At 42.4% G+C, this 25322-nt stretch overlaps 1 protein-coding gene across 1 annotated transcript in view; it reads left to right on the top strand.

Annotated features, from left to right (window-relative positions):
• BMP6 (bone morphogenetic protein 6) overlaps positions 1-25322 on the top strand; it is an 87152-nt gene that overhangs the window by 43686 nt on the left and 18144 nt on the right. The window contains exon 2 of the mRNA XM_059852701.1: positions 18362-18554. Within this exon, the coding sequence (XP_059708684.1) occupies positions 18362-18554 (193 nt within the window). The remainder of the gene's footprint in view (positions 1-18361; positions 18555-25322) is intronic.

Raw genomic sequence — 25322 nt, 5'->3', positions numbered from 1 at the left:
TTTTTTAATTTGAAAACCACATATAATCTGGCAAAAATTCTAGTACTTTCAAGCAATGACAGGATATACACTCTTGCCTTTGATCCATACTTTGGGAAGGGCCTCACCCCCTACCCCATCCCCACCCACCTCCTCTTTGCAGTTTAACTTGGACTGTCAGAAGTGGTTTCAGTGTATAATCCTTTGCAGACAGAAATAGATCTACATCCCTACAAGAGCTAATTTGGCTGGCAATCCCCAAAAAATAAAGCTTGTGCTCCTCGTTTTTGCATCCCAGCTTACCTTGCTGTGAGATGAAGCACTTTTTAGCAAATGAGCTGTCCCAAGGAAAAGTGGAAGAGCAACTCTCAAACTGGGAAAAGAATGCACTATGTGGATGCTGTTTTTTCTTTGTGGTTGGGTGCAGGCAGAAAAGGATGAAAATGTGGTTCAGAAATCAAACACAGACAACCTCTGTTCTCCTTGGAGGACTGCATAGAAAGTGTGTGTGCAGGAGACATTGCTGACCACTGACCACATCCCACTCACTCACCACCACTCACCACCCATTAGGGATTTCAGAGTCCACAAGCAAGCCAATGGCAAGAGACTTGTACAGTTATTATCTTTCTTTTTCTTTTTTTGTTTGTTTTTAAATGAGGGGCAGTTTATTGTGAGTATCTCTCCTAAGCTTTTGCAGCTGGCAAATTGGGTTTATATCTGAACTTAGGCTGTATCTGGGCTGGGACGGGTGGGAAAGGTTCCATAGACAAAGAATAGGGAGTTTATTCTGGGCATTTGCAAGTTCTTCCTGGGGATTTAAACTATTTGTAGATCTAAACCTCAGATTCAGCTGCCCTATGGAAGGGGATTTGTCTTCTCTGTTTTCACTCCATCCCCAGCATTTGAGTACAGTAGCATAAAGCTTTCAAAATACTGCACTGAATAGTCTCAGTCTTAAAGGGCTTTATTTCAAAGCGTGGTTGGCTAAGTCTAGACAAGTGGCTTAACCCCATTCAACTCCAACACGTCATATGTTTCCAACTCACTTAAAACTTGCAGTTAGAAGTTAAGCTCTACCCTCCTGGGATCTGGGCCGGTGCTTCCAGCCCATGTCCTGGCACTCCAGCATGCCAAAGGCTTGTACTGAGTTGGCAGAGCACTGGCACCTCCCAATCACTCCAATCTTGCATGAACACTGCTGTGGCCAGTCAAACTTCTGTAAATAGACTCTAGCATCAGTCCTCTCATTAGCCTTGATCACGTGTAAAAGAGGCTAAAATTCACATTTTGACGCTCAGAGGCTTTTGTCAGCTTTATAAGTTCTATTTTATGTGCTTTCCAGCTGGGTTTGTATATATCATAAAAGCTTTTTTCCCCTTGTCCAATAAATCAAAGCTAAATCTAACATGCAGAAGAAGTTCATGTTTCCAAAATTCTTACTTCCTTGATGAATCTCTGTGCTTGGTAAGAAAAAGCTAGGTCCTTGCCACTGCTCTCCTGGTGAATGTGCTGGGGGTGACTGGGGAACCAACAACTTGTTTTCCTCTCACTTTTCAGGCGTTTGAGAGAGAAGCACACATCCTCTCCTCCCAGTGTCTCACCAATGGTCTCTGACAATGCAGTATGCAAACATCCTGGTCCATGTAGCCAGAACGAAGGGAGGACTTAACTTGATGTAAATTTGGTTTTCTAACAATTGTCTTGACCTCTTATTTGAGAGGCAAGAGAAGTGGGTGGGGTGTATGTGCCACAGAGGTGCTTCTCCCTTCCTGATGTAGGCAAGTGTCTGTTGCTGGAGCTAATGTAGCACTTTGTGTGGATACAAAGCCATGACCCTGCCTAGCTGATAACTGGTGATATGGAGGACCTGAGGCCTTCGTGGTGTGGGTGCAAACTCAACAGACAAGAAAATAATGAATTTGAACATCTGTGTAGACCTATCTACTGCCAGTCTCTCATCATCCAAATGAAGGTGAGCATTTATAGCCCGTCCCACTATTGCTGGTACAGTGAGTGTTTGTGAGAGAGCAAGGGATCACACACTTGGAAGGAAGCAACATGGTTGGAGGGTGGAAAACCCACATGCCAACAATGTTTCATGAGTCATGGCAAAGGTGCAGCCAGTGGGCAGGAGAAAGAACCATAGGAGCTGCAGTTTATCCATGATTATGCCATTACATATGCTGATCAAACGAGACAGAGAGTTTCATTCCTTTATTAATGCGCCTACACTGGTACTTGGCAATACCATCTGCCTCAGAGACCTTTCCCAGCTATGAAACACAGATAGAGCTACAGGAAATATTAGGAAATGGCCTGAAAACACATTTTTTACACTCTAACATTTTTAACCTGGATAAAAGTTCAGCAAGTGCCTGCATGTATACTAAATGAGCAGCGGAGAGTAGATTTTTAGGAGTTAAAATAGCTATTGAGCAAAGTAGATTAGGCAGTATTTGATCATGTACTTTCTAGTCTTTCTGAATGTCTGCTCCTGTACCTTGTCATGTGGATGCTATTTTCTGCAAATGCAAACTTTTGTTACAGTTTTCTGCTATCTATAGGAATGCGAAATGAACTCCAAATATATGGAAACTTTCTATTACCTACATAGACCAAAAAGCAGATGTTAGTCTTGAGTTGGTGGAGGTGAACAGCCAAATAAAGTTCAGCCAATTTTATTGGGAAATAAGGAAAATTAAGTAGAATATTTTCCACCGTTAAATTGCCTTGCTTCTCCATCATGCTACTGGTATTAAAAATATAGATTTGCTACTGGTGCCAGCAAAAAATTTCATCTTGTAGAAAGAAGAGCCTTGTAAAGGAAGCTGCAAAATAATTTACATTCTGGTTTCCCAAGGTCTTTCCAAGGTCTTTATTGCGGAAAAAAAGCAAAAAAAGCGAAGTGCAGTTGGTAAAATAACTTGGAGAGAGGGTTTATTTTTGTGGGAAGGGGTTTTCACAAGACTCTTAACAATGGCTTAAGAATGGAAAGGGGTTTTCATGGGTCTTTACCTACTCCTTGCAGTTTTGTGAAAGGTGTGGCTATTCCATCATTTAAATAACTTGTCCTAAAAAGCTTTTAATTGGGGCACCATTTTGATTGCAGTATTTCAAATAACTCAGGAGTGTCAGGCATGGTTTTGGTTGAGCCTTCTTGCTCAAACCAGAAGGGCCAAGGCTGTCTGTGTTTCTGATAATTTTTTCAGCTCAGCTGGGTTCTTTGTGAATTACCAGGAATGGCTTAAGTGTACTTTTGGATTTTACCTGATAGAGCAGCAGCTTCTGATGAAACTGGGTCAGGTTTCCTTGACCTCTTTCTCTTAGCTTGCTCTGCCCTCTATTGAGGTGAAATTAGGCCATTTGTATATTTCCATGTGGCAATTTGTGTTTTCTTACAAGCTGGAGTTTTTATGTACTGTCAGCATGAAACCTTTTGCTTCAGTGAAATACAATTTCAGTGGTTTTGGTTCACTTTGGGATATTTTGGTTCCATTCTGACATTAAAGAGCATCCATTTGGAAGTGTTGAGGTTTTGGAAATGGAAGCTCCATTTCTAGCCCTATGATAACTCCAGGATCCCAAGACCCCTGGATGTGTTCCTATGACATTCATCGTTTAATGCCTCCCTGTAAGGCATATGAGCTGTGGTGGAAGCCATAAAGTTTGTAATTTCAAATTGGAATCTAAATAAGAAATACTTGCTCCTCATGCAGTAACATTCCCTGTTGAAGCTCTGTTTTCCAGTTATGTGGAATTCAAGTAAGGCCATAACTTTCCTAGCAAATGTGGCTGCGTTCGAAGGGGGTTCTGAGGGGCAGTTTCTTGCTGTTGCTTAATGCATGAACTTGTAATATTTGAACTTGTAAGCTGTATCTCCTTGGACAAGGAATGAAAGGTAGGGATAGAAGGAATATTTGTTGTATTCTGAATATGACATATCAGTCCAAAAGACTTTTGATTTAGCCTGTGCTGGTTATTTAAGAGTGTGCAGCCTTTCAGAAAATTCTAGTTTTAAGAAGAAAACGATTCCATGTCAGAAAATAAAAGATTAAAACTGCATATAGAAGAAATGCAAGTCTTTGAAGAAGAATATAGTGAAAATACATCCCACAGCTTTACCTGAGCTGTGCAGAAGTGCAGCTTTAGCCTCTACTGCTCTTCTGCATGCAGGACATCATGACTATGGAGTGCAGAATGTTAACTTGAGCACTGGCTATTTGTGTCTAACAGCAGGTTGTAAGTGTTAAGGCATTGAACTATTGCATTCATGTTTCTCTTTTTTTAAAAATAGCAAAACTTTTGTTTTTATTCAAAGTGAATCAGCATGTACTTGATTCCACACTTTTATATGTACTAGTTGAGGAAGTTTATCAGTGCACATTTTGCTGTTAGCAATGTAACCAAAACTAAAAACCTTAGCAAATCCAGCTATATTTGCATTTATTTATGGATAGACTAGATAATGTTTCTCTTTTTCATACACTCTGAAAGCAGAATTCACACTTGACTGTCTCTTCAAAGCCTTTCAATCACACTTTCTTCTGTGTGCAGAGTACAGTTGACTCCTTTTTAAAATATTAAATAGCCCTACTGTTTCAGATACCTGATTAAAGACCCTGATGTTTGTGCTTTGTAATCCCACGGTACCCAAACAGGACTGGTCTGTGACCCAGTGAGCCAAACCAAACATTTGAGTAGCAAATCACAGGGGTAATAACCTTATCTCAAGGTTAGTTATCGGGTCCCTGCCCATGCTCTGAGCCATTTTGGGTGAGATGCAACTTGGGTTGGTCCTATGACAATGCATTGGATGCTGGGCAGCCATCCCAGCTGCTGCTGCTCTGCTGAAGAAACAGCAGAAAGGCAGAGGCAGAGGAAAGAAACTTTTCCTAAAATTGAGCTAGACATAAGGGGCTAAAATAGTTATTCAAAAAGGTTTGTATAATTTTTGCTGTTGTTGAGTATCAAGGTTTTTTTATATAGAGAATAAAATCTTGTCTTCGAAAAACTTTTCTTTCCACTGAAAAAAAAAACTTACTGTGCTTTTTTTTTTGTTTTCCCTAGTAGAAAAAAAATTTTTTCAGATTAAAAAATATTAAAAGCATAATTATGAGAAAAGCATTTCTTATGGAAATACTTATTAGAAAATATTTTGTCTTTGCCAGGATTTTTTTAGCTCCCCAGCCTTATCTCAGTGCCTACAGTAGAAGCTGAGAGCTCTGTTTAACTCAGCCTCTTTCTGGCTCAGCGTAAAGCAGAGTTGCTCAAGCTATTGATGTTTTCCACATGGTAAAGGCAGAAATTTTTCTTTTCATCCCATAGAAAAGGTTTTCTAATACTGGTTGGAAAGACCTTCTAATGCTTTGAATGGATGCTATCCCCAGTAAGATAAACCTTCTATCTAAAATATTTTCCATCTCAGATTTTCCTCTGATGGAAAGATATCGAATGATTCTTTCCATGCATTTGAGTACCAGGGTGAAAAATAACATTGCTACAAGCTCTTTAGGATCTTGAAATACAAAGGTGATATTGTTCAGGTTAGAGTTGGTTTTTTTTGGTTTTTTTATAATGTCTTCAGATGAAAAGTGTGGGTCAGAAAGAATCTGGAAGGTTATATACATCAACGCCTCACCAAGACATCAAGCATGTGGAATTCAATATTGCAGTGATTATGCTTGAAATAATGCTCAAAAGAATTCTCCTCAGCTACCCGAACAAGTGCACATATATCAGGTAGTCACAGGTCTTCAGAAAACAAACAAAAAAGTCCACCAAATAATCCCTTCTTGAGCTGGTCTATTTCCTGTAATTTTCTAACTAGCATACAGTAGCCAAATTCTGTGGTCTAGACTGGTTTGTTCTGCAATTTTTTTTTCTTAGGGATTTACAAACCACAGAGAGTTGGAATGGATCAGAATAAATATTTGCTCATGCACCTACTGATTGGAGCTTTCAAAGTCCCCAGTCTTGTTACAGCACACATGTGAGCATTAGCATTCATACAGGTTAGGCAAGTATAAGGGGTTTCCTCTCTAGCCACTTCTCCCCTCCTCAATTTCAGTTTCATGGAGACAACACCTTAAATGTGGTGTGTTTTTCTGTTGGTATCTCTCAGTGTTTTCTGCCTGACAATTATCTGAGACTGTTGCTGTACCAAAAAGGAAATTTTTTAGAATCCTTTTTATCCCCCTCCCTTAATATCAAGCATATTATTACTCATCTTGGAGCACTTCATCACTGCTCTTTCTGAGTTGCAGATTTCTCCAAGTATGATAGCAGCTGCAGCTAGTAACATCAATTATATAACACTGAGGTTCCTGTTCTCCTGTTTTGACTGGAGGAAGTTCTTCACTAGGACATGCCGTATAATTAATTGCCTTCTTCTCTGCATGCAAACATTAGAAAAGCGTTAGTCTTGCTGTGTCTATGAGAAAACAGCCATAGAAAGATTCACTTGCTGAAGCCACAACCACACTTGTTAGGGTGGCTTCGTGTGCAGGAATGAAAAAGATTCTGTAAATTTGCATTAAAAAAGTCTGGTGCTTTTCCACTCTCCCCACTATTTATGTGTTTGTAAAAAGTGTGCTTTGATGTGCTAACCTGATCCAAACTTTCTTATGGTTGATGGTTTTCTTATTAAAACACAAATAAAAATTGAGTAGGTATGGCAGCTGTCTCCATGGAGTCTTGTTAATACTGTCAGATACATAGCATTACCCTCCTGCTGCAACTTAAAAAAAAAATAATTAAGGGACTTAAGGAAAAAAAAAGTAATTTTTTAACCAATGTCCCTAAAGTCATAAACTAAAATAAATAGTCACAAACTAAATCATAAACTGAGTCATAAACTAAAATCCGTGTCTGGGTAATTTAGTTGTTGACAACATTAAAAACTTCAGGCACAACAAAAGATAAAAGATGTATTTTAAGAAGAAAGTTGTTGTAGGCATTTATTTAAGTTGATTTCTCTCTATATATTTATGCATACTCAAATTTGAAAGAGTTTTGCTATTTTTCTCCAAGGCTGGCTTGTGTCCAGTCAAGGCAAGAGAGGAGGGCATTACTAAGAGAGAAGAGCGGAAAAATAAAATCAGTGATGACAAGGCTGGATTGGGTGGGGCAGAGAAATGCTGGGATAGCCAAACAGCCAGGACATGATTGCAGGGAGTAAAGATTTAGAAGCCAAATGTCTAAAAATTAATTTGTGGGCAAGCAGCTCTGCTGAAAATTTTAACACATTCACTTTTTTTTTTCATTTTAAATTCTGTCTCCAGGAATCCGATAACTTACAGAAAAAAAGGCAAGATAAACTGGAAGCCAGAAATGCCAACATACCAGGTTGTTTTTTTAAACCAGTAAAGTTTATTAATTTCCTATTTGTTAACTTGAGACCTTTTGGAGTCAATTTATGTGCTATTACTTTAAGAACATATGTAAACAACTTTTGAATTTTAAATGCCTAAAGCCCAAGGATTGCTTTGGGTATTTGGTGAAAGTGAAGGGGGTGGGGAGAAAGGGGAGGAAAAAAAAGTAGCACTTGGCAGAGTCTGTCCCTTTTCCTGCTGGATGTTTTTCAGGTGAACTACCCAGCTATGCTACTGTATGTAAGTCAGGCCAACTATGTGGAACTAAGGATTATTCCACAAATCCCCTTTTAATAGTTCTTTTAATGGTGCTTTTCCTCAAGTCTTACTTTTTCCCTAGGATTTCCTACCCTGACTGGGAGTCTCCCATCATTCCCAAAGCACTGCATCTCCCTGGCTTTCACCCGGGCTGGGCACTGTGCTCTGCAGCTGGGAATAGAAGCCGTGTCCCCCGCGGGCCCGGCGCAGGGCTGCCGCCACTGATGGCTTTATCAGATGGACAGAGACATTCCAAGTATGCTTCTGGTCACTGTGGGATATGGGAATATAAAAAATAATGAAAAAGGACGGCTTAGACCAAAGCTGTTAGTCAAACTAGGCATTTTTGTCAAGGTTTTTTTTTTAAATTTCTGTTCTTAAAGAGTGAAATTCTTTACTCCTGAGCAGATTGTTAAAGCTGTGTGATGTCATTTTCTTTTCTTTTTAAGGCTGTGTTTTGAGCAGCTGAGAGCTGCAGGTTAGGTAAAACTATTAATGACCATTTTTTGACCTCTGCTCCAGCCGCCCACAGCGGCTGCAAATTTTTAAACGTCTGACGGCTGCTTGGCTCTCCGCAGCATCATTATGTTGGTTGACAGCAGATGAGGTTTCAGAGGTAAAAAAGTCACTTCCCAAATTGCACCCTGCTGGCATGGCCAGTAGACAGATTAAAAATGGGAGTTCAGTGGCATGGTAGGGCAGGAGATCTCGGTTTTTATGAGCAAGGCATGCCAAGAGTTCCCTCCGGTTCTCTCTGGCTGTGTGCATGGTGGGGGCAAATCATGACACAGTGTGGGGAGAGTGCTTTGCAAGGTTTTATTGCCTCAGAAAGATGAACACTTACTTCACATTGCTGTAAGGGCTGTAAAATATTCTATGATTTTTGTTGGGGCTTTTTCTCAGTTTTCGTGGTTGCTGCTCTTGAGCACTTCCCAGATGTGCTGGGGTTGCACAGTGAGTGGCTTCACGGCCCTCCTGCCTTTGCTGGAGAAGGCTGTGGAAGTGGTGAGACTTTCCTTTGCCTTTCTCCGTCCTTCTTTGCCCATCCTCTCTTTGCCAGCTTCCTGAGTCTGAGAGAGTCTTGCCTGAACCTTCAGGGAGCCTGTCAGGATGCCCAGGACAGAAGGACAGGGAGGAAGAAGTGATAAATAAGAAGGGTGGCAAGAGAAATAGTGGGTTTAGCAAAGGTGCTCTGGTATTTCTGTGTAGATCAGTGTCGCCCAAGGTGCTGTTTCTTCCAGTTGACACAGGGAGTTGTCCTAACACTGTGGTGGTGTTCAGCCCCAGGGGTGGTTGAGAATCTCCCATCCCAGTGGCATGTTGGAACCCCTTCCTCTGGATCACTATGTGCCAGGCCAGCACACAGCGAATGGATGGACTGAGGGGAGGTTCACTTACAAACTGTGCTGTTCCTTGGACAAATATACATAGCCAGGAGTAACAGTCTTTAAAACACTTCATTGTTTCTTCAGGCACTTCATGCATTTGCTCTCCTCAGTCTTCAGAGCATCTTCTTGCCTTGACTGTCACAAAGAGTCTTTTTTTTGTAATCATGTTAAAGGTTGGGAGTTTGTGGGGTCTCCAGGCCACAATTTTACTCTTTTTATCCCTGCAGCCGCTTGCTGCCCTTCTTAGGGCCAGTGTTTCCTCCTTTCTTGTATCTTCTGTTCTCTGGCTCACGTCAGGTCTGGTGTCCTTCATGCTGTCTCACAGAGTGCCCTGCCTGTTCCCCAAAGCCTATGCTCTTTGCTGGTCTTTTGGATGCTGCTTAATTCAGTAATTTGAAATTGGAGCCCTGTGTAAAAGACGAAATACTGAACAATAAGTGAGGCAACAGCATTTCGTGTTATCAGCTGGAGTCACAAGTCATGTCAGCAATGGCCATGCCCTTACAGTGGTGATGTAGTGTCCAGGACAGCCTGACAACCTCTGGAGCAGGGCTGAATTCTGTGTAGCTGAGTCTTGAGTGCTGGATTAAACTTCACAAAAAATTTATAAATGCTCTGGACAGTATTTTTATGGGGAGTGATTGCATTGTGCTCTGGAGATGTCTTTCTCAGCTGGGCTATTAAATAAAAAGCGGAAACCTGCCTGTGATGCCAAGAGATGAGTGCTCAACAAAATGAAAGCTTGCAACTTAAATTGCAAACATTCATCTGTTGCCTGCTTTCCTACTTGCTGCTGGTTGATTCACAGTCATACCAACAAACATAAAACCTCACCTGCAAGAAAAGCAGAGAGGGTAATGCCCATAAATTAAAAAAAACCTCCCCACTTTGCACAACCTGTATTTTGAAATTTAGCTCAAACTTGCAACTGAATTGGTCTGTCCTGCCTTAAATTCCTGCAGAAGGACAAATAATTTTGAGAGATGGTGTGAGATGAATATGCCATTTAAAAAATTCTGAAAATATTTCCAGGCCCAGTGGGTGCACCCAGGGCAGCTGTGCTTCCAGAGAGCTGCGTGCCAGTGGCCGTGCCAGCAGGAAATGCAGCGTGACCTGTGGCGAACCTGGAGGGTGGGAAACGCTGCGAGAAGATTTCTGCGGGCAGCTCTGAGTGTCCCAGGCAGTCACTGTGTGGGTATGGACACAGGGGCCAATGCTAAGCCAAGGAGGCAAGCAGGAGCAGTAGGAGAATTCTCTTCCCACCATGTGCACAGCTGCAGAGCACTTCTGATCGTGTCTCTGAGCCGACGGGCTGGCAGCATCGGCTTCTCCCCTCCTGCAAGCTGGCTGTGCACGCATGAAGCCTGGCTGTGAAATAGAAATGCTTTTTGAAAAGCATAATATTATTTTAATCACAAATTATTTGGAAACGAAATACAGAAATAGCTTCAGATCACTTCTTCCAGAGGGGTGTTTTTGCAGTCAGAGTCTTTATCAGCTTCTCAGTGGGAACTGCATTAATATTGCCACAAAAATGCAAACAGTAGTGCCTTTGATAAAGCAAAAAGATGTTTCGTTTTCCTAAGATACAACACTGTTTGCAGTGCAGAGACCTGCCATATGTGCCAGCATATGGAAAGAAAACACCAGCTTTGTTAACATTTGTGTTGGGAAGCTGTGGGGAAGGAACGAAGCAGGCGGCTGTGGAAGCAGTTGCAAAGCGATCTCTGTTACTTCAAGGGGGACAGCCCAGGAGGCCCAAAAGTGAGTGTTGGTGGCAGAGGTGCTGGTGGCCCGCAGTCAGCCTCCTGGCTTAGCTGCCCCTGAGCACTTTGCCAAGGGCACTCCTTCTCCTCAGTTTTGCTTTAGCTTTTCCCATCATGTGCTAGAGCAAGGCTGGTCCCCACTGCTGCCTCTTCCCATTGCAGAGTGGAAAAGCTTTACTGGCCATACAGTAGGCATCTTTGTGAAAATGTGAAAATGCCTCTTTAGTACTTTCTGGTGTCCCATGGGTATTATGTATTTGATTAGGGCATTATTTTGATTTTTAGACTGCCTTTGGTTCAAGAATCCTGAAAGGAAGCTGTTGTGCAACTATTTTAATCTGATTTTACAAGCTGATTCCAGCTTGATTCCCAGCACAAAGAAACAAAGAAGAGCTCAGCTGCATATTTCATCTGAAAGTAAAAACCCCTCCTCCTTTGAAGCTCTTCTGTAGAGTGTTATGTTTAGAGAGAGATTTGCTATTGTTTAAATTTAATCTCCATAATTACATTGGGATTGGATTAATGATGGGTTATTTTCTGAGTCATTATTTTCTGGCACACACAGCTATTGAGCATAAAGCCAGGTCTTCATTGGCTGTAAACTGGCATCACTCCACTAAAGCCAGTGGAATAATTCCACTTTGTATTGTGTCGGCCCAGATGTGATATTAGAGCTGTTTTGAAGAAAGCATCCTTTTAGAGTTTGTTGGCCTTGAATCTTCATGGTATTGTAAAGGTGTCTGGGCATTAACTTAAAACTGCATTACATTTATGGTTGCACAGCTGGTTGTTGTGTTTAACCCACCTCAGGTGGACCCAGGGGGATCAGCAAATGGTGCAATGCCAAACTGAGCTGTAGGAATCTTGACCTTTTTTTTTATGTTTAAAAACTGCCTTTTGTCCTTGTGGGTGTGGGACAAGTTCATCAGGGAGTTGTGGCAAACTTTTACCTGCTCTTATTCACGAGAGCAAACCTTGGTCAGTTTGTTTGGGATACTCTACTGAAAATCCAGGGGAGATGTCTGAGAAGCAGAGGGACTGCTTCTTTTTGGAATTAGTTATTTTTGCTCATTCTGCTTTTCAGAAATGGCTGAAGGGGGAGGGGGGAATTTGGGAAGATCTGGCATGTAGAAGAGCAGCAGCAGGAGCAATGGGCAGGGGACTTGATGTGGGTGATGAATCCCTCATTACGACTGGGATAAATGAAAGAAACAGTTATTTTTAGGAGATTCTGGGAGGCTATGTAGAGTTACTGTGATTGCAGAAGGTAGTTGAAGCTGCTGGGCTGAGACCAAGGTGGGAAGAAATTATCTCCCCACTTCTTGTGCATGTTGGGCAGGGAAGGGTTTGCTTTCAGACCTTGTATTTTAATGTCTCATCTGAGTTTCTTATCTTTTAAAGAATTGTCCTTCTCACCACCTGTGAAAAGGCTTGTTAATAAATCATAGTTTTGAAAAGGGGAAGGTTTTGCTTTCTTTTGGGTCTTTACAGTAAAGAGAAAGTGATCAGTCCTGTCCATAAGCCGTAGTGGATTTAGGAGGTTGCTGCAGTGGGATGGACCACTTATCTCCTTATCTTGGTGCCCAAGTGACAGTGGCACACATTGTATACATGAAAGTGTGAAAAACAGGCAGCAGTGATCCTTTTCTGAGGCATCCTCACTACTTTCTGGAGACATCTGCTTTTGCTGCTGACCTGCTCTTGAACCTGCAGGTCCACTAGAGCAATGTAACTTCTGTTTCCTTGTTAAACAGCAGAAAGTACCTGTAAAGCCTTTTAGTCTTCTCTCCTTCCCACTTGAAGATATTAAACTGGTACATTGTTCTCTTTGGGTTGTACTCTGCAGTTTTTAAAACAGCGTTTGGGAAATGCTGCTTATTTTAGGAAGAAATGTCAGCTTTACTCTTTAACAGTAACAATGCTTCTGCAGTTGTGATCATCTGTCAGAGATGTGGGACTGTTTGGGAGACTTGGTATCTTTTTTTAGGTTGACTTGATCGATTTGAAAAACACAAACAAACCTTCAGGCACATGCCTTCAGGCATCTCTTCAGAGTAAATGCAGACCCCATCTATGTAGATCCACTGTGAAACAGAGGGCAAATTGTAAGACCCAAATGAAGACAGAGTCTTGCTCTAAAGCTGGACATCCCTCAGACTGGGTGTACAAACCTCCACATTCTTACTCTCTTTTGCTTCAAAAGAAGCAACCAGCAACTGTGGACCAAGATCAAGGAGGGAGGATTTAAGCTCACGTGAATTTTGTTCTGTGCAAGCTATTGTCTGCCAGTATTGAAGAAATTCTGGTGATGCCACTGTAAGTTCACAGCAGTAGATCAGTCACATATGTACATGGTCCATTTATTAGAGGGGACTGTTGGAGCTTTAGTAATGCTTAAAGCATTTGAGGCATAATACACTGCTTCATTGCTCCAGATGTGATAAATGCTGTTGAGTTAGAGCAGAAATTGGTGATGTAATACAGAGGAATTGCCTTTATGTGCTGATTATGTGGATGTGGTGGTGAATCTCTGAAATTCCAGTTTTCAGATGTTTTCTCATTTTATTTGGGAGTGGGTCACTTGTAAAGGCTGAGAAGAAATAAATAGGAACTACTTATATTTGTTCTCAAACTGAATTCAGGAGCACTTATGCAAAACTCACTTTGCATAAGCAGGTTGTGAATCCTGGCTACTTTTCCTGGAGCATGTGGCCCTGCAAAACCAAGTCACCATTAAAGATCTTGATGTGCAGAAGATTCTGTGGTAGTATCAGCTTTGCTGGGGTCAGGACAAATGCAGAATGTCCTAAATAGTCCTGTCTTATTAATTTGCAACCCCACTCCTTCCCTGTGCCCTCCAAGGCACATTGTCATGGAAATAATAATTATTTATATAGGAAATTTATTTTTAAAAAATTACTTCTGGAGCTGTAGGTTAGTATTTTTGGCTTTGTTTTATTAGAGTTTGAACTAGAAACTTTCTTAAGCCAGTATTTTAATTCTCACCTGAGCACTTGACCTAACACTTTTCTCAGCAGCTGAGAACTGGAGAAAATCACCAGATATCATGATACTTGGTGCTGCTGTTCTAAGTGAAAATTGTGTTTCCTCAGGAAAGGCTCTTGACCTGTTATTTCTGCATGCTGGTTTGATTTAGATCCAAAAAGAAATGCTTAAAATTCCAGTGCAGAAGGAGAATTTATTTCCATAGCTGTCATTAGACTTGGACTTCCTTTGGTCCAAGGTGTGTGCTACACAGTCAAATGGAAGTAGGATGGTAGAGTTGCCAAAATAGATGTGTTAATTTCTCAATTAATTTTTTTTTCTGTGGAGTGTTTTTAAAGTAACAAGTATTGTGAGCAGCATGCTATTTTTAAACCAGGGACATTTTGTGCTGAAATTGGCTATTGCAACACTGGGTTAGAATTAGAATACACAAAATTCAAAACCACAGTAACCCTAATTTTGCCATTCTTTCCTTTTTAACTGCTCAACAATAGTGCTGTGTTTGTATAGTATTTAAAAATATTTGTTATGGGGAATGTAAAGGGCTACTGGCAGGCTTCTCTGTTAACTCTTTCTGCATGCTCTGGCAGTCTGCTCAGAAATGGGCTCTAGTGGAAAACTCAGTCCAATGTCCAGAGCTCACACCTTCTTTTGCATTGCAAGCAAAGGAACAGCCACCAGCCAGGATGGGGGCAGACCCCCATGGTGGAGTGGGCAGTCCCTCTTGCTCATGATGGGCTAAAATCTGTTTGCCATCTCTTTTCCAACTTGCCCTGATACGTGCAGGCCTGGATTTGTAACCTCCAAGGACTTACTCCAGCAAAAGAATAGTAATGTTTGGGATAATACAGTCTGACCATGAAGATGAATTTTTTAGGCTGTAGTTCATGCCATGACCTCAAAAAGACTGGTTCTGCCTGGCCTGGTCCTAATGTTCCAGCCAGCACTCTGGGAAAAGGTTATGGGGGCCCAACACCACTCAGGGCTTCTACCTTCCAACCTGCCCCAGCTGTGAGCTGCCTGATTTTCCCTGCAAGAGCTTTGCACAGTTGGGACATTCTTATGTCCATCGTCAGATGGAAATTAGCTTTGGATTTCACATCACCGGTCAGACTGACCCAAATGTATTCATGTGGAAAAAATAATAACGGGAAAGCAGCTTGAGAAATGATTTCTGCTTTTTTGCTGTTGCCTTGCATTTTGGTGTGTGCTGTCTGTATTTTGAATACAAGCTCATCCGATGCATTGTAATGCAATAGCAATCCAAACTGGGTAATCCTGGGAACCAGCAGCTTGAATCTTGTCTTTCCAAATTTTACTGTTCTAAAACTTGACTTCTTTGTTAAAAATGAAGAGTTTCCAGGGGGCAAAAAGCCCCCAGAGAAAGACTGTTGGCATTTTATATTTTTAAGCTGTCTTGCTGAATGAAAACAGTTGATTATTAGCTTGATGGGGTGACAATGAGTATATAGAACTTAAATATCTCACCACGCCCACAAAGAAAAAAAAATCCACCCTCCATTGTATCATGGGAAGATACATAGCCAGAAAAACTTTCCAACTCATTAAACTTTTATACTTGCTTCATACAAGCTTAATGTAGGCTTTTTTCCATCCTGTGATGTTGTTGGGCTGCTTCTGAACTGATCCCAGTGGAGGAGGACACCATCATCCTAGCAGTATTTCCTTCTTATAACAGAAACCTGCCTTTCTTATAACAGAATGAGCTGAATTGCTTAATCTGAAGGATTAAAAAAAGATTTCCTTGTTTGTGCGTTTCGGGTTGTTTATTCTGCCAAGCCTGATAACGAAATCAGTCTGAATGTTTCCCCTGTAAGCAGTTTAGTCAGCTTCTATGATTGTGTGGCGTATTTGGGCAAGGACGGGGATAAAGGAAGAAAGTTTGAAAAAACAGGAAAATACTATTGTGAATATATCAGGCAAGTTATAAACTGGAAAAGGGTAATTGGAGTCAAGCATCATACCTGCTGCTACTTGTCATGCTCTGCAGTAGTTGTTTTGGTGGGCTTTTCTTCCTCTTGTGACTTGTGTTTGACGTTTTGGGAGAGGAGTGTGGGAAAATACTGATTTAAAGGACAAGAGTTTGGTTATATCACTTTTAAACTGCACATTTTGTGGTGATGGGTGGAGGTCAGGCCACTGTAGCTGGCTGGAGGTCAGAAAGGAACAACAAAAAGTGATGTTTGGGCTCATTTTGCGCTCTGTGCTGTGTGGGACAGCTCCAGGCTCTCTCGTGCACAAGGAGAGACCATATCCCATCTGGATGTGGGGCAAGAGCTGGCAGGAAGCATCGGTGACTCCTTTGCTGCCTCTGGTGTAATTTTAGCTTTCTGGCACCGTGATGGAGTTCTGTTGCTTATCCTGGTTGTGTCCTTCCCCTTGCTCTTCCTGCTTCTTCTTTATCATCCTCAGCCACGAGCCTGGGGAAAAGCCGCCTCACTGCACCTCTCCTGCAGGTCAGCTCATCGCTGTGACAGCACGGAAGCGGGTGTGGGTTTCAGCTGGTCACTGCAGCCATGAGTGAGGATGTAGTGAGTTCTAAATCGAGAGCTGTTGCTTCATATGTGTGCCTCTCCAAACCCCTGGATTTAGACATTCCCTCACCATTAATTACATCCTCTCGTCTTTTAGCAGGGAGTAAAAGGGCCAAGCTGGGCACATCCTGCTGCAAGCAGCCCAAGGCCGTTTCTCATTGGTTGGCTGCTTACAAGTTTCTCAAAGTACATGACTCCTCTCTTTTGGGAAGTGCATCCTGTGGGACTCTCCTCAGGATGGGGAGTGATTAGGCAGCTCAGGTCCTGTCTCGGAGGGCGTACATGCAAGAGACACCAACCAGTCCAGTATCTCTGGAATTGATCCCCATTAAATACAGGGGCAGGTGCTCCAAAGGGAAGCCCAGATCCCCCATAACCAATAGCTAGAGAGGTAATTCCTGGTGGCGCTGGAATTGAGTGTGTTACCATCACTTGCCTTGGTGCAGTCCTGACAGGGATGCTGGGTGTCACTAGCTCATTTCTGGAAGCCATAGAGCCCAGCCACCCTCATTTGTCTGTTGTTTGACCTACGAGCTGCTCAGACAGATGCAGTGCAAGACTAACAAAATTGGCAGCAGTGTCTGACTGACAGCAGTTTGAGAATTTGCCTGTTTGCCTTGTGGCAGCCCTTAACACGACATTCCCCAGTGTGGTGTCCCACAGAACGCTTGGCAGCAGTCATGCAGAGGTGAAAAGATTTCCAGGTGAGCTTCAAAGAGAAGGATGTGACTAACTGTCTCACAGGGAGCCAGGACGTGGACCCAGCCAGATGAGGCAGCTCACATGGAAGGGCTGCCAAAAGAAAGGGAGAGGACAGACGAAACTGTGACTGGAGAATGAGGAGGAACAGGCAATTGGGCAAAGTGGAGGGGAAAGTCTCCATGGGCTGTTTCCAGCAGCTGGGAGATGTCTGTTCTTCAGGGAGGTAACCTGTGGGTAAAGTGCCGAACCTCAGGCACGCTGGCTGTCATTCCTGGCTCTGCCGCAAGCCTCCGCCGCCTGTCCTTGGACAAGTCACTCTCCTGGTGACTCAGTATCCCAGCTGGAGAACAGGCATTGCTGCTTACCTCATGGGGATGTTGTGAGAGTAGGCTCATGGACGCCTTTGCAGTCTGATGTATTAAATGGGGGCGGGGGGAGCAACAAAAAGTGACCACAAAGACAAACATTGAAAGGGATCTGTTCTTCCTTTGCTGCCTGTGCACATAATCATGTCCCTAATGATAATGTAATGGTGACTTATGTATCACTGACATACACTCCTTCAGTTCCACTGGTGGGAACGGCTTTTTGTTTTTGCTTTTTGTCCCCTCAGGCTTGTAAAGATGTAATTTTGTATGTTTATATAATATGTTAATGTTTTAAGCAATTTCTAGTAGAAAATTAGAAAAATAACAAACTATTAATCAAAGTCAGACTAAACTGAGATGTAATCAAGTAATACAAGAGTGGGACTGGAAGCAGAGTTTGCAAAGGGAGCCTCAGACAGAGGAAATGCAAATCCTGACTCCTAAAGAAGGAGGAATTCTTCTTTGTGTCTGTCTTAAGTCCTATGCCTGAGAATGTACCCAAGGAGGTCTAAGACCAGAAACTAAAAGTGGTCATTCTTCAGCTCTCTCCTTCTAAAATAAGCTTCTGCAAAGGAGGGGGAGCTCTGGTTGACTTAGGGAAATGCTGTAAAGAACCTGGAGAGCCACAGGTGGAAAATGCTGGGAGTGATCACAAGCTTCTGAGTTTTACACAGGACCAAAATGCATGGTCATATTTCACCTGTCAAAGTTGGCTTTTCTTTAAAAAATAGGAAATCCAAAAGGAATTGGCTAGCGAGGAGGAACATTCATCTTCACTTAGAACTGTATTTGAAAAGCTTTAATTGCATAAGTTTTCCTGACACTCACCAGGGCTATCTTTGGAGAAAAAAACCCAAGATTCTTGGTTTTTTTGAAGGAACAGGTGGCAGCATGTAGAAACCTTTCGTTGTTAAATTTTAGTCATGGTTCCTTTTTTTTCCTTTTCTTTCCTTTTCCCATCTGCAGTTGAGTATGACAAGGAGTTCACGCCTCACCAGCGGCACCACAAGGAATTCAAATTTAATTTGTCTCAGATTCCTGAGGGAGAGGCCGTCACAGCTGCTGAGTTTCGGATCTACAAGGACTGCGTTTCGGGAAGCTTTAAAAACCAAACCTTCCTTATCAGCATCTACCAGGTGCTGCAGGAACATCAGAACAGGTATGCGAGAGGGGGCTTCCTCTGTGCTGTCCTGGAGAAGGCTGAGATTATGCAATAATATTGATAAAGCTGAAAATAAATATAGGTTTGTTCCTGTTAACAGGGTTATGTTATTGCATGGTCCCTTCCTTATGGGAAATGGGCATGGTAGGGTGTGAATGAGGGTGTGACTTAGCTGCAAGCTTTATCTTTAAATAAAGAAAGAATCTGCTGAGAAGCAGTAGATTTTTAAAGCACTGCTGGCATTGCTGTTGTGTAGTGAAATTCACATATCCCCTTTCAACTTAATAGAAGCAGCCCGTTTGAAAAATACTGGTTATTAGCTCAGACTTGATCCACTCTCAGCTGGACTTATATTAAAGTAAATAAAGCAGAAGAAAATTCAACATGCTGACCACAGGTACAAAATCATTTCTGGTCTTTCAGTGGCAATGAGAGAGGAAAAGTGAGAGTGGCTGGGTAGAAACTGTGACACAAAAATCCAAACAAGTGTAAATGGAGTGATTAATTTTAAAAGAGTAATGTTTCAGATGGAGGAATCGTGTAAGGCTAAAAGATGGAAATACATGGTCAATTAAATGTCAGAGTAATGCTGTGGTACAAAAGTGTTTCATTACTTCTACCGAAACTTGTCAGGACTGTAACTGTTCCTCTGCTGCAGGCAGTAAAAAAAAAAAAAAAAAAAAAAAAAAAAAAAAAAAAAAAAAAAAAAAAAATCAAGACCAGCAGTGTTTGAAAAAAGCTGAATTTGTTTTCTCTTTGAAGGCTTCATGGGCTTTTTCCTTTCTGCTCCTTCTTTCTCCAATGTTTCCACTGGTACCATTTGGAGGGATCAGCCTTTGATGATTGGCAGTTCTTAGGGCAACATCAAATAGCTCGTGGTTGTTCTGTGGGGAGTGTGGCTTCTGGGGAAAAGAGAGAAATACTTGGGGACGTAGGTGATGGGGAAGAAGGTGTGGATTTTGGGAGATCAGTGTTCCCTTTTGTGCTTCAACTTGCAGATTGCTGGAGTGCCTCCTGCGGTGTTGTGCATGCTGGTTAGGATGTTACATCAGTGCCCAGTTGAAGAACTGATGAAAGTCCAGACAGTCATGCAGATTTCATAGATGTTAGATATATTGTTCATTTGGAGACACATTGCAGAAAAAATGGCAAGTGTAGGTCTGCTTCAGATTCTAGAAGTAGAGATCCCACCTCCTCTGGAGCAGGAAGGAAACCTCTGCCAAGTGTCTGTGGAAGAAATTGATAAGCTGTTCTGTGGCAGTCACCGAAGGAGGGCACAGAGTAGGAGAACTGTCAACTTTTATGTGGATATAACATTTTTTCGGAGTAAACTGAGCAAGCAAGGCAATGTGGGAAAGAGAATAAAGTATTGGATAAAGTACAAGATATGGCCCCTACTATAACCTGTTCCTAACAAAATTAGAAACTCTCTGCTCTGAAAGTGGCTGTGTGCAACAATGATGCTGGGACCTTGTACCTCTGTTTCACACACCATAGCAGAAGCATGCCAAAATGGGATTGCCCTGCGAAGCTGTGACATGTCCTTTGGCATCTGCGTGTCCTGGGCATCCCTGGGTGCTGGAGGCCTCCCTACGGCCAGAGCAGAGACATCAGCACCTGGTGGGGATCCCCAGGGTGGTCCCTGCCCAAGAGCTGGCGAGTATTTTGGGTCTTTCCATTCCCTTCTGCCGTTGCTGGCGGCCATGCTGAGGGGATCCCGCCGCTGGGACTGGGAATCCTAACGCGGCTTCCTCCAGGCCCGGGCTGCCAGCAATTCCCTGTCCCTCCTGACAGGGGCTGGGCGTGAACCGCTGACCCAGGGATGAGTGTCTGTAGTTCATTACTAACCCCTGACTCATCCAGTCCCTCAAGGCTCCCTTTTTGTTTCTTTTCCTGCTTTATTTATTTACTTTTACTGGTGGGAAGGAGGGAGACGTTTGGCTGAAGCATTTTGTACTTCAGATGAGTCTGTGGGACTTGTCACATCATCCTCACGGAGGTGGACAAGATGTGGCTCACAGATTCCTGCAGCTGTAGAAAGGACATGCCCTTTTCCATTCTTTTTTCCTTTCAGCTTAAAGGACTCTTTCATGTACATGTAGACATGGATAGGCTTCTATTTTCTGTACAGCTTTCTATTTTAGGCTGTAGGCTTTCTATTTTATATAAATTATCTGTATATAAAAGTGCATATATATTTATTAATTGTTCCTTTTATATTAAAAATATGCAGATGTTAAAAGAGTTAAGATAGTAGAAGCTGCATTGAGCACATTCAGTGTTACACTCAGTTGAGGTCTGACTCCATTGGCTACAAACATTCACCCTCACTAGTGACCTGGGTGGAATTTGGCCTCTAAATATTCTTGAAAACAAATACTAAAAAATTGTATTTAGCTGTTTGCTAATATCTCTGCATGGAGGGGGAAAATGCCTCAGATTATTCTGGTATGCCTGAAGAAATTATATTATTTGAGAGATTATGGGTTTTGATCATCCACTCACTTACTTGCTTTTACTGGGGGGGAAAAAAGTCCAAAATTTATTTTCTCCCCTCTTGTCTCAGTGGATTAATTTGAGATACAGTGTTCTCTTTTCCAGATCAGAACACTGAAAGGTTAAATTATAAGAAAAAGAAAGTACTGGGTTTTGAACTTGCTAAATGTTTGTAAGGCTTATATTGAATTTTAGAAAACATCTTAGGAGCCAGAAAATAACAGCTGCCTTTGACTTAGAAAACCAAAAACTACTAAAAAAAGTTGGGTCACACTTCCTTTAGATTAATGGTTTTGAATGACAGCCTGATATTTCCTGACATTTTATGACATTTTATTGCACGAGGAGGAGTCTGTAAAGATCTTGAAGTCTAACTGGTGAACTAGTAGGTGAGAGAGAGGAGTTGATGTCACATCTTTTTTCATCTTTTTGTGCTGACATATATTCCTTCTGGTCAGGACAATTCATCTCTAAGGGCTGCAAAAGGTGCCTGTTCAGTTAAGATTTCCAGTCTGCAGAGAAAGTTCAAAGACACCATGTTAATTGTGCTGTTTATGAGGTTAACAGTTATCTAGGGCAATTATTGGTAGCTCCTAAAACACTTTTGGGCACAAATGATTCTCAAGAGGGTAGCTGGCATGTATGGATTTAGACCAGGAGTCTACAAGAGAAAGGCAGCATGCGCCTCTGGGGGAAAAATATAAAGAAAAAGGATCCTGCCTGCTTCTGTCAAAGAAACAAGTTTGGCAGGGCAGGAGATAAGAGAAATGTTCAGTAAATACAAATCTTCACCAAAGCTCAGAGCCTGGAAGTATCCCTTGGCTCCAATTAAGTGTAATGAAGTGGCTTAATTCAGTATTACTTGAGCAAAGGGAAAAAAAAGCTCATCTGGACAGTAACAGCGAGAGCGTGTGACTCCAGCCCAGATGTGTGCTGCTGCGTGGATTCGCGAGGCATTGCTGGCTGCTCCCTGATGGCTAAAAATGGAACCAAGCCTGAGGCTAAAATTTCTGCCAGTTACTGAATTACCAAACTGATTTTTGCCACTGTAGACAAGGCTAATATCAGGGACTGTATGGGCCCGTTTGAGGCTGTCTTCTAGGCAGACATGTATGGAAAGAGAGCATGAATGATCAGAGATCAATGCTGATTGAAATAGCATAAAACCTCTGGGCAGAAATGTGACCTTGTCCCATCAGAAATATGAAAAATATACTTGTGGGGGCTCCAGGCAGTTAAACTCACATTGAGGATAGTGTGGTCTATGTACATTCTCTCTCAAAAAAGAAAACATTTTTAATACTGACTCACTTATGTCAGTAATATTTTCATCTCCCCACTCCTTCCACCCTTTCATAAGGTAAGAAAAATAGTGCCTAGAAACGAAGCTTTTGTTTCTTAACCAAACCGTGGTTAATGGCCACATTTTGTCATAACACAAACTGCTGGAGCTGTCAGTGGGATGCTGCGAGGAGATTAATGAAATCCTCAGGATGGATGGGTCAAGCTTGTGGCCAGCCATCCGTGGTATGCATTTTGGATCGTGTGGAGAAGAGGCTTCACCAGGCAGGGCTGAGGTGACGTCTGGTTTGCTTTGAGGGGAATGGCCGGGTTTTGGAACTGTGGGCTGTGGGCTGTAGGGGCTGATGCTGTGAGAGGGAATGGGCAACACATCTGGTGGATGTTGCTTCCCTTCAACTTCGGATCCCCCAGAGTTTTAAGAGACTGGGCTGTTTGAACACTAGGGTGGGATCTTTTTCTTCTTCTTTTTTTTTTTCCCTCCTTTGGAACATGCAGAAAACAGGCACCTTTGCCAAAGCACCAGTTTAGGAATGCAAGTGGTGTCAGCTTCCAGGTGCTTGTCCCACCTTGGCTGTATCTGACAGACTGTTTAATTTCAGCAGGCAGGAGCCTCACAGAGCCTCAACTCTCCTCCCTTGCGTGGTACCAACCTGGCACCTGGACTTGAGTCTAAAGTGCAGGACTGATTTTGTGGAAGAACCAGCAAAGACCTCTGTGATTTCTGGTACCACTTGGGAGTGGAATGCCATGTAAACAAGACCTTTACAAAGGAAGGGAAGAAATGAGTTTGTCCCTGAAAACCGATCATTATTTAAACAGTTTCTTTCTCGAAACTTCCATGCCCTCACCCAGAGAGGTGTCAGGTCAGGACTAGGGAAGGCGGTTTATGGTTGATCAAAGATGTTAGTCCTTGGTTTGGATCATCAGTATGTTTTCAAGTGTAAATATCCTGCTAATGCAGACCTCAAAACACTCCCACACTGTCCAAACAACTGATCTATGAAAAACACAGCGGCCTGTGTTAGTGATCAAAGGGAGATACGGTACGTTAATGGTCAGTTTATTAAACAGTTTCGTTTGCACCCAGAATGAAATATGGGAACATGATGGTCAGGAAGATTCCTCCTACATGAAAAGACACGTGTGGACATAAATGTGCCCTGCAGAGCAACTGCCTGGGGACCGTGTTCCTGTTCTACTGAACACAATTCCTTAAGGGTTAAGGCGCTTGTTGGTTTTAGCTGCCAGTTATAGTGGTAATAAAGTCTTCCTCTTTGCAACAGGATATTTATACAAATGTGATCCGAGCTTCTAATCTAAAGGGCAAATTGATTCAACTGCAGTGTTTATAGCTTAGAAAATAAATAACCCTCCTCGACTGGGTTTTGGAATGGGTTGTGTAATACAAATGACAAAGCTAGCATCAATCTGTTTCAAGCTGGGGTCAGATTTGTATATAGTGTGCATATATTTGTATATGATGGAGCTGTTTCCATGATGCTATAGAGAGGCATCTGTCTGCATCTCAGTGCAGCTCCCTCTGTGGGTATGTGATTTGTTGTGTTTTAGGCTGGTTGGTTTAGAGAAGTTTGAAAGTCAGAGTTATTCTGGGTGAACATACTGGTTCCATAACCAGCTGGCATTCTCTATCTAAACTAAAGAATGCCATATCAGTGCCTTATTTCTTGACTTAATGGACAAAGATAAATACTACCCCTTTGTCCTCTCCCCCATCTTCGTGCCTCAAACTGCCTTTAAACTCTGAAGTGTAGTACTATAGCTGTCACTACAGCTGGAATGCCCCTTTTTCTTATAGAATTGCAGGAAAAAGTAAAAAAAAAAATTAAATACGAATCTTATTCTTATGACTTGGGTTGATTTTTTTCTTTGCTTTAACTGTTGGTATAATATTAATTCCTCATATCTGTAAAGCTCAAGACCTTAAGCTGAATGGGTTGGCACACCTTTGCACCCAGATATTTGTGTTGACTTTACTGGGCATTATCATGGACCTGTAGGTTGAACTTCCCATAGTCTTGGTGTCTTCTAGTTTTAGGCTCTGGTTTTCCACCCTTTGCCAGAGGGAGCTCTGAAACTTGGGTTTTACCCTGCTGCTCACTGGTGAGTCTGGAAGACTTAACCCTCTGCCCTAGGAGACTTTCCTGCCAGAGGCAGTGGGCACAGTGTTACAGAACAGCCTTTTCAGCCCAGGGTTACTCTTTACACAGAGCAGCAGAGGTGCGAGGCTGAGTTTATCCATTCCTTCTTGTGCTTTTCCATGTCTGGATGCATCCAGGATGGCTTTCCCCTCCCTATGCTGATTGCAGACCTCCTCCAGAATGTCCCAACATCTCCATTCTGTGCTTTTTTCCTCTGCTGGCTCTCAGTCCTTGCAAATCAGTGCCCAGCTGCTGGTCTTCTCTTCCACCTTGGAAACAACTTCATTTGTAGGTTGACAATTCTTCATATTTCCTTCCTTGTTTCTAAGGAACTCTTACAGGCTGTGTACCTCTCTCCTGGCCTTCTGGCCCACAGGTGGCATTGCTTCTTCAGGACAGCTGAACTGAGCCTCTCTTCCCATGAAACAATAGAGACTGCCTTTGCATTCCATGGCAGCTCACTCCAGGTGCTGGCACTCCCCTGCCTGAGGCTCTCTGTACAGGGAAGCACTGGTTGATTAAATTTCCTATGCTGCTGTTAAGTCTTTGGAGTGCTGGTCATTTGGACACACTGAGTTGTTAAGGTTTTGTATTGCATCTCTTGGCAGTACCTCGTGCCATGGGAGCTCCACATAAGGTCCGTTCTATAATAAACACTTTTAAATTTGAAGTAGTGCTTACTTCTACTGCAAGATGGGGGATCTACAGGTCTGAAGAGGCTGCAGTTTCAAAGTTTTATCTGTGTGGAGCTCTATCCACCTCTGCAAGATCAAGTCAGTTGTGGGTAAGAGTGATTTGCCCATTGAAA

Source organism: Haemorhous mexicanus, chromosome 1, assembly GCF_027477595.1.
Source record: "Haemorhous mexicanus isolate bHaeMex1 chromosome 1, bHaeMex1.pri, whole genome shotgun sequence".
Lineage (NCBI taxonomy): Eukaryota > Metazoa > Chordata > Aves > Passeriformes > Fringillidae > Haemorhous > Haemorhous mexicanus.
The sequence above is the reverse complement of the archived record's forward strand: the minus strand, read 5'-3'. Positions and strand labels throughout refer to the sequence as shown.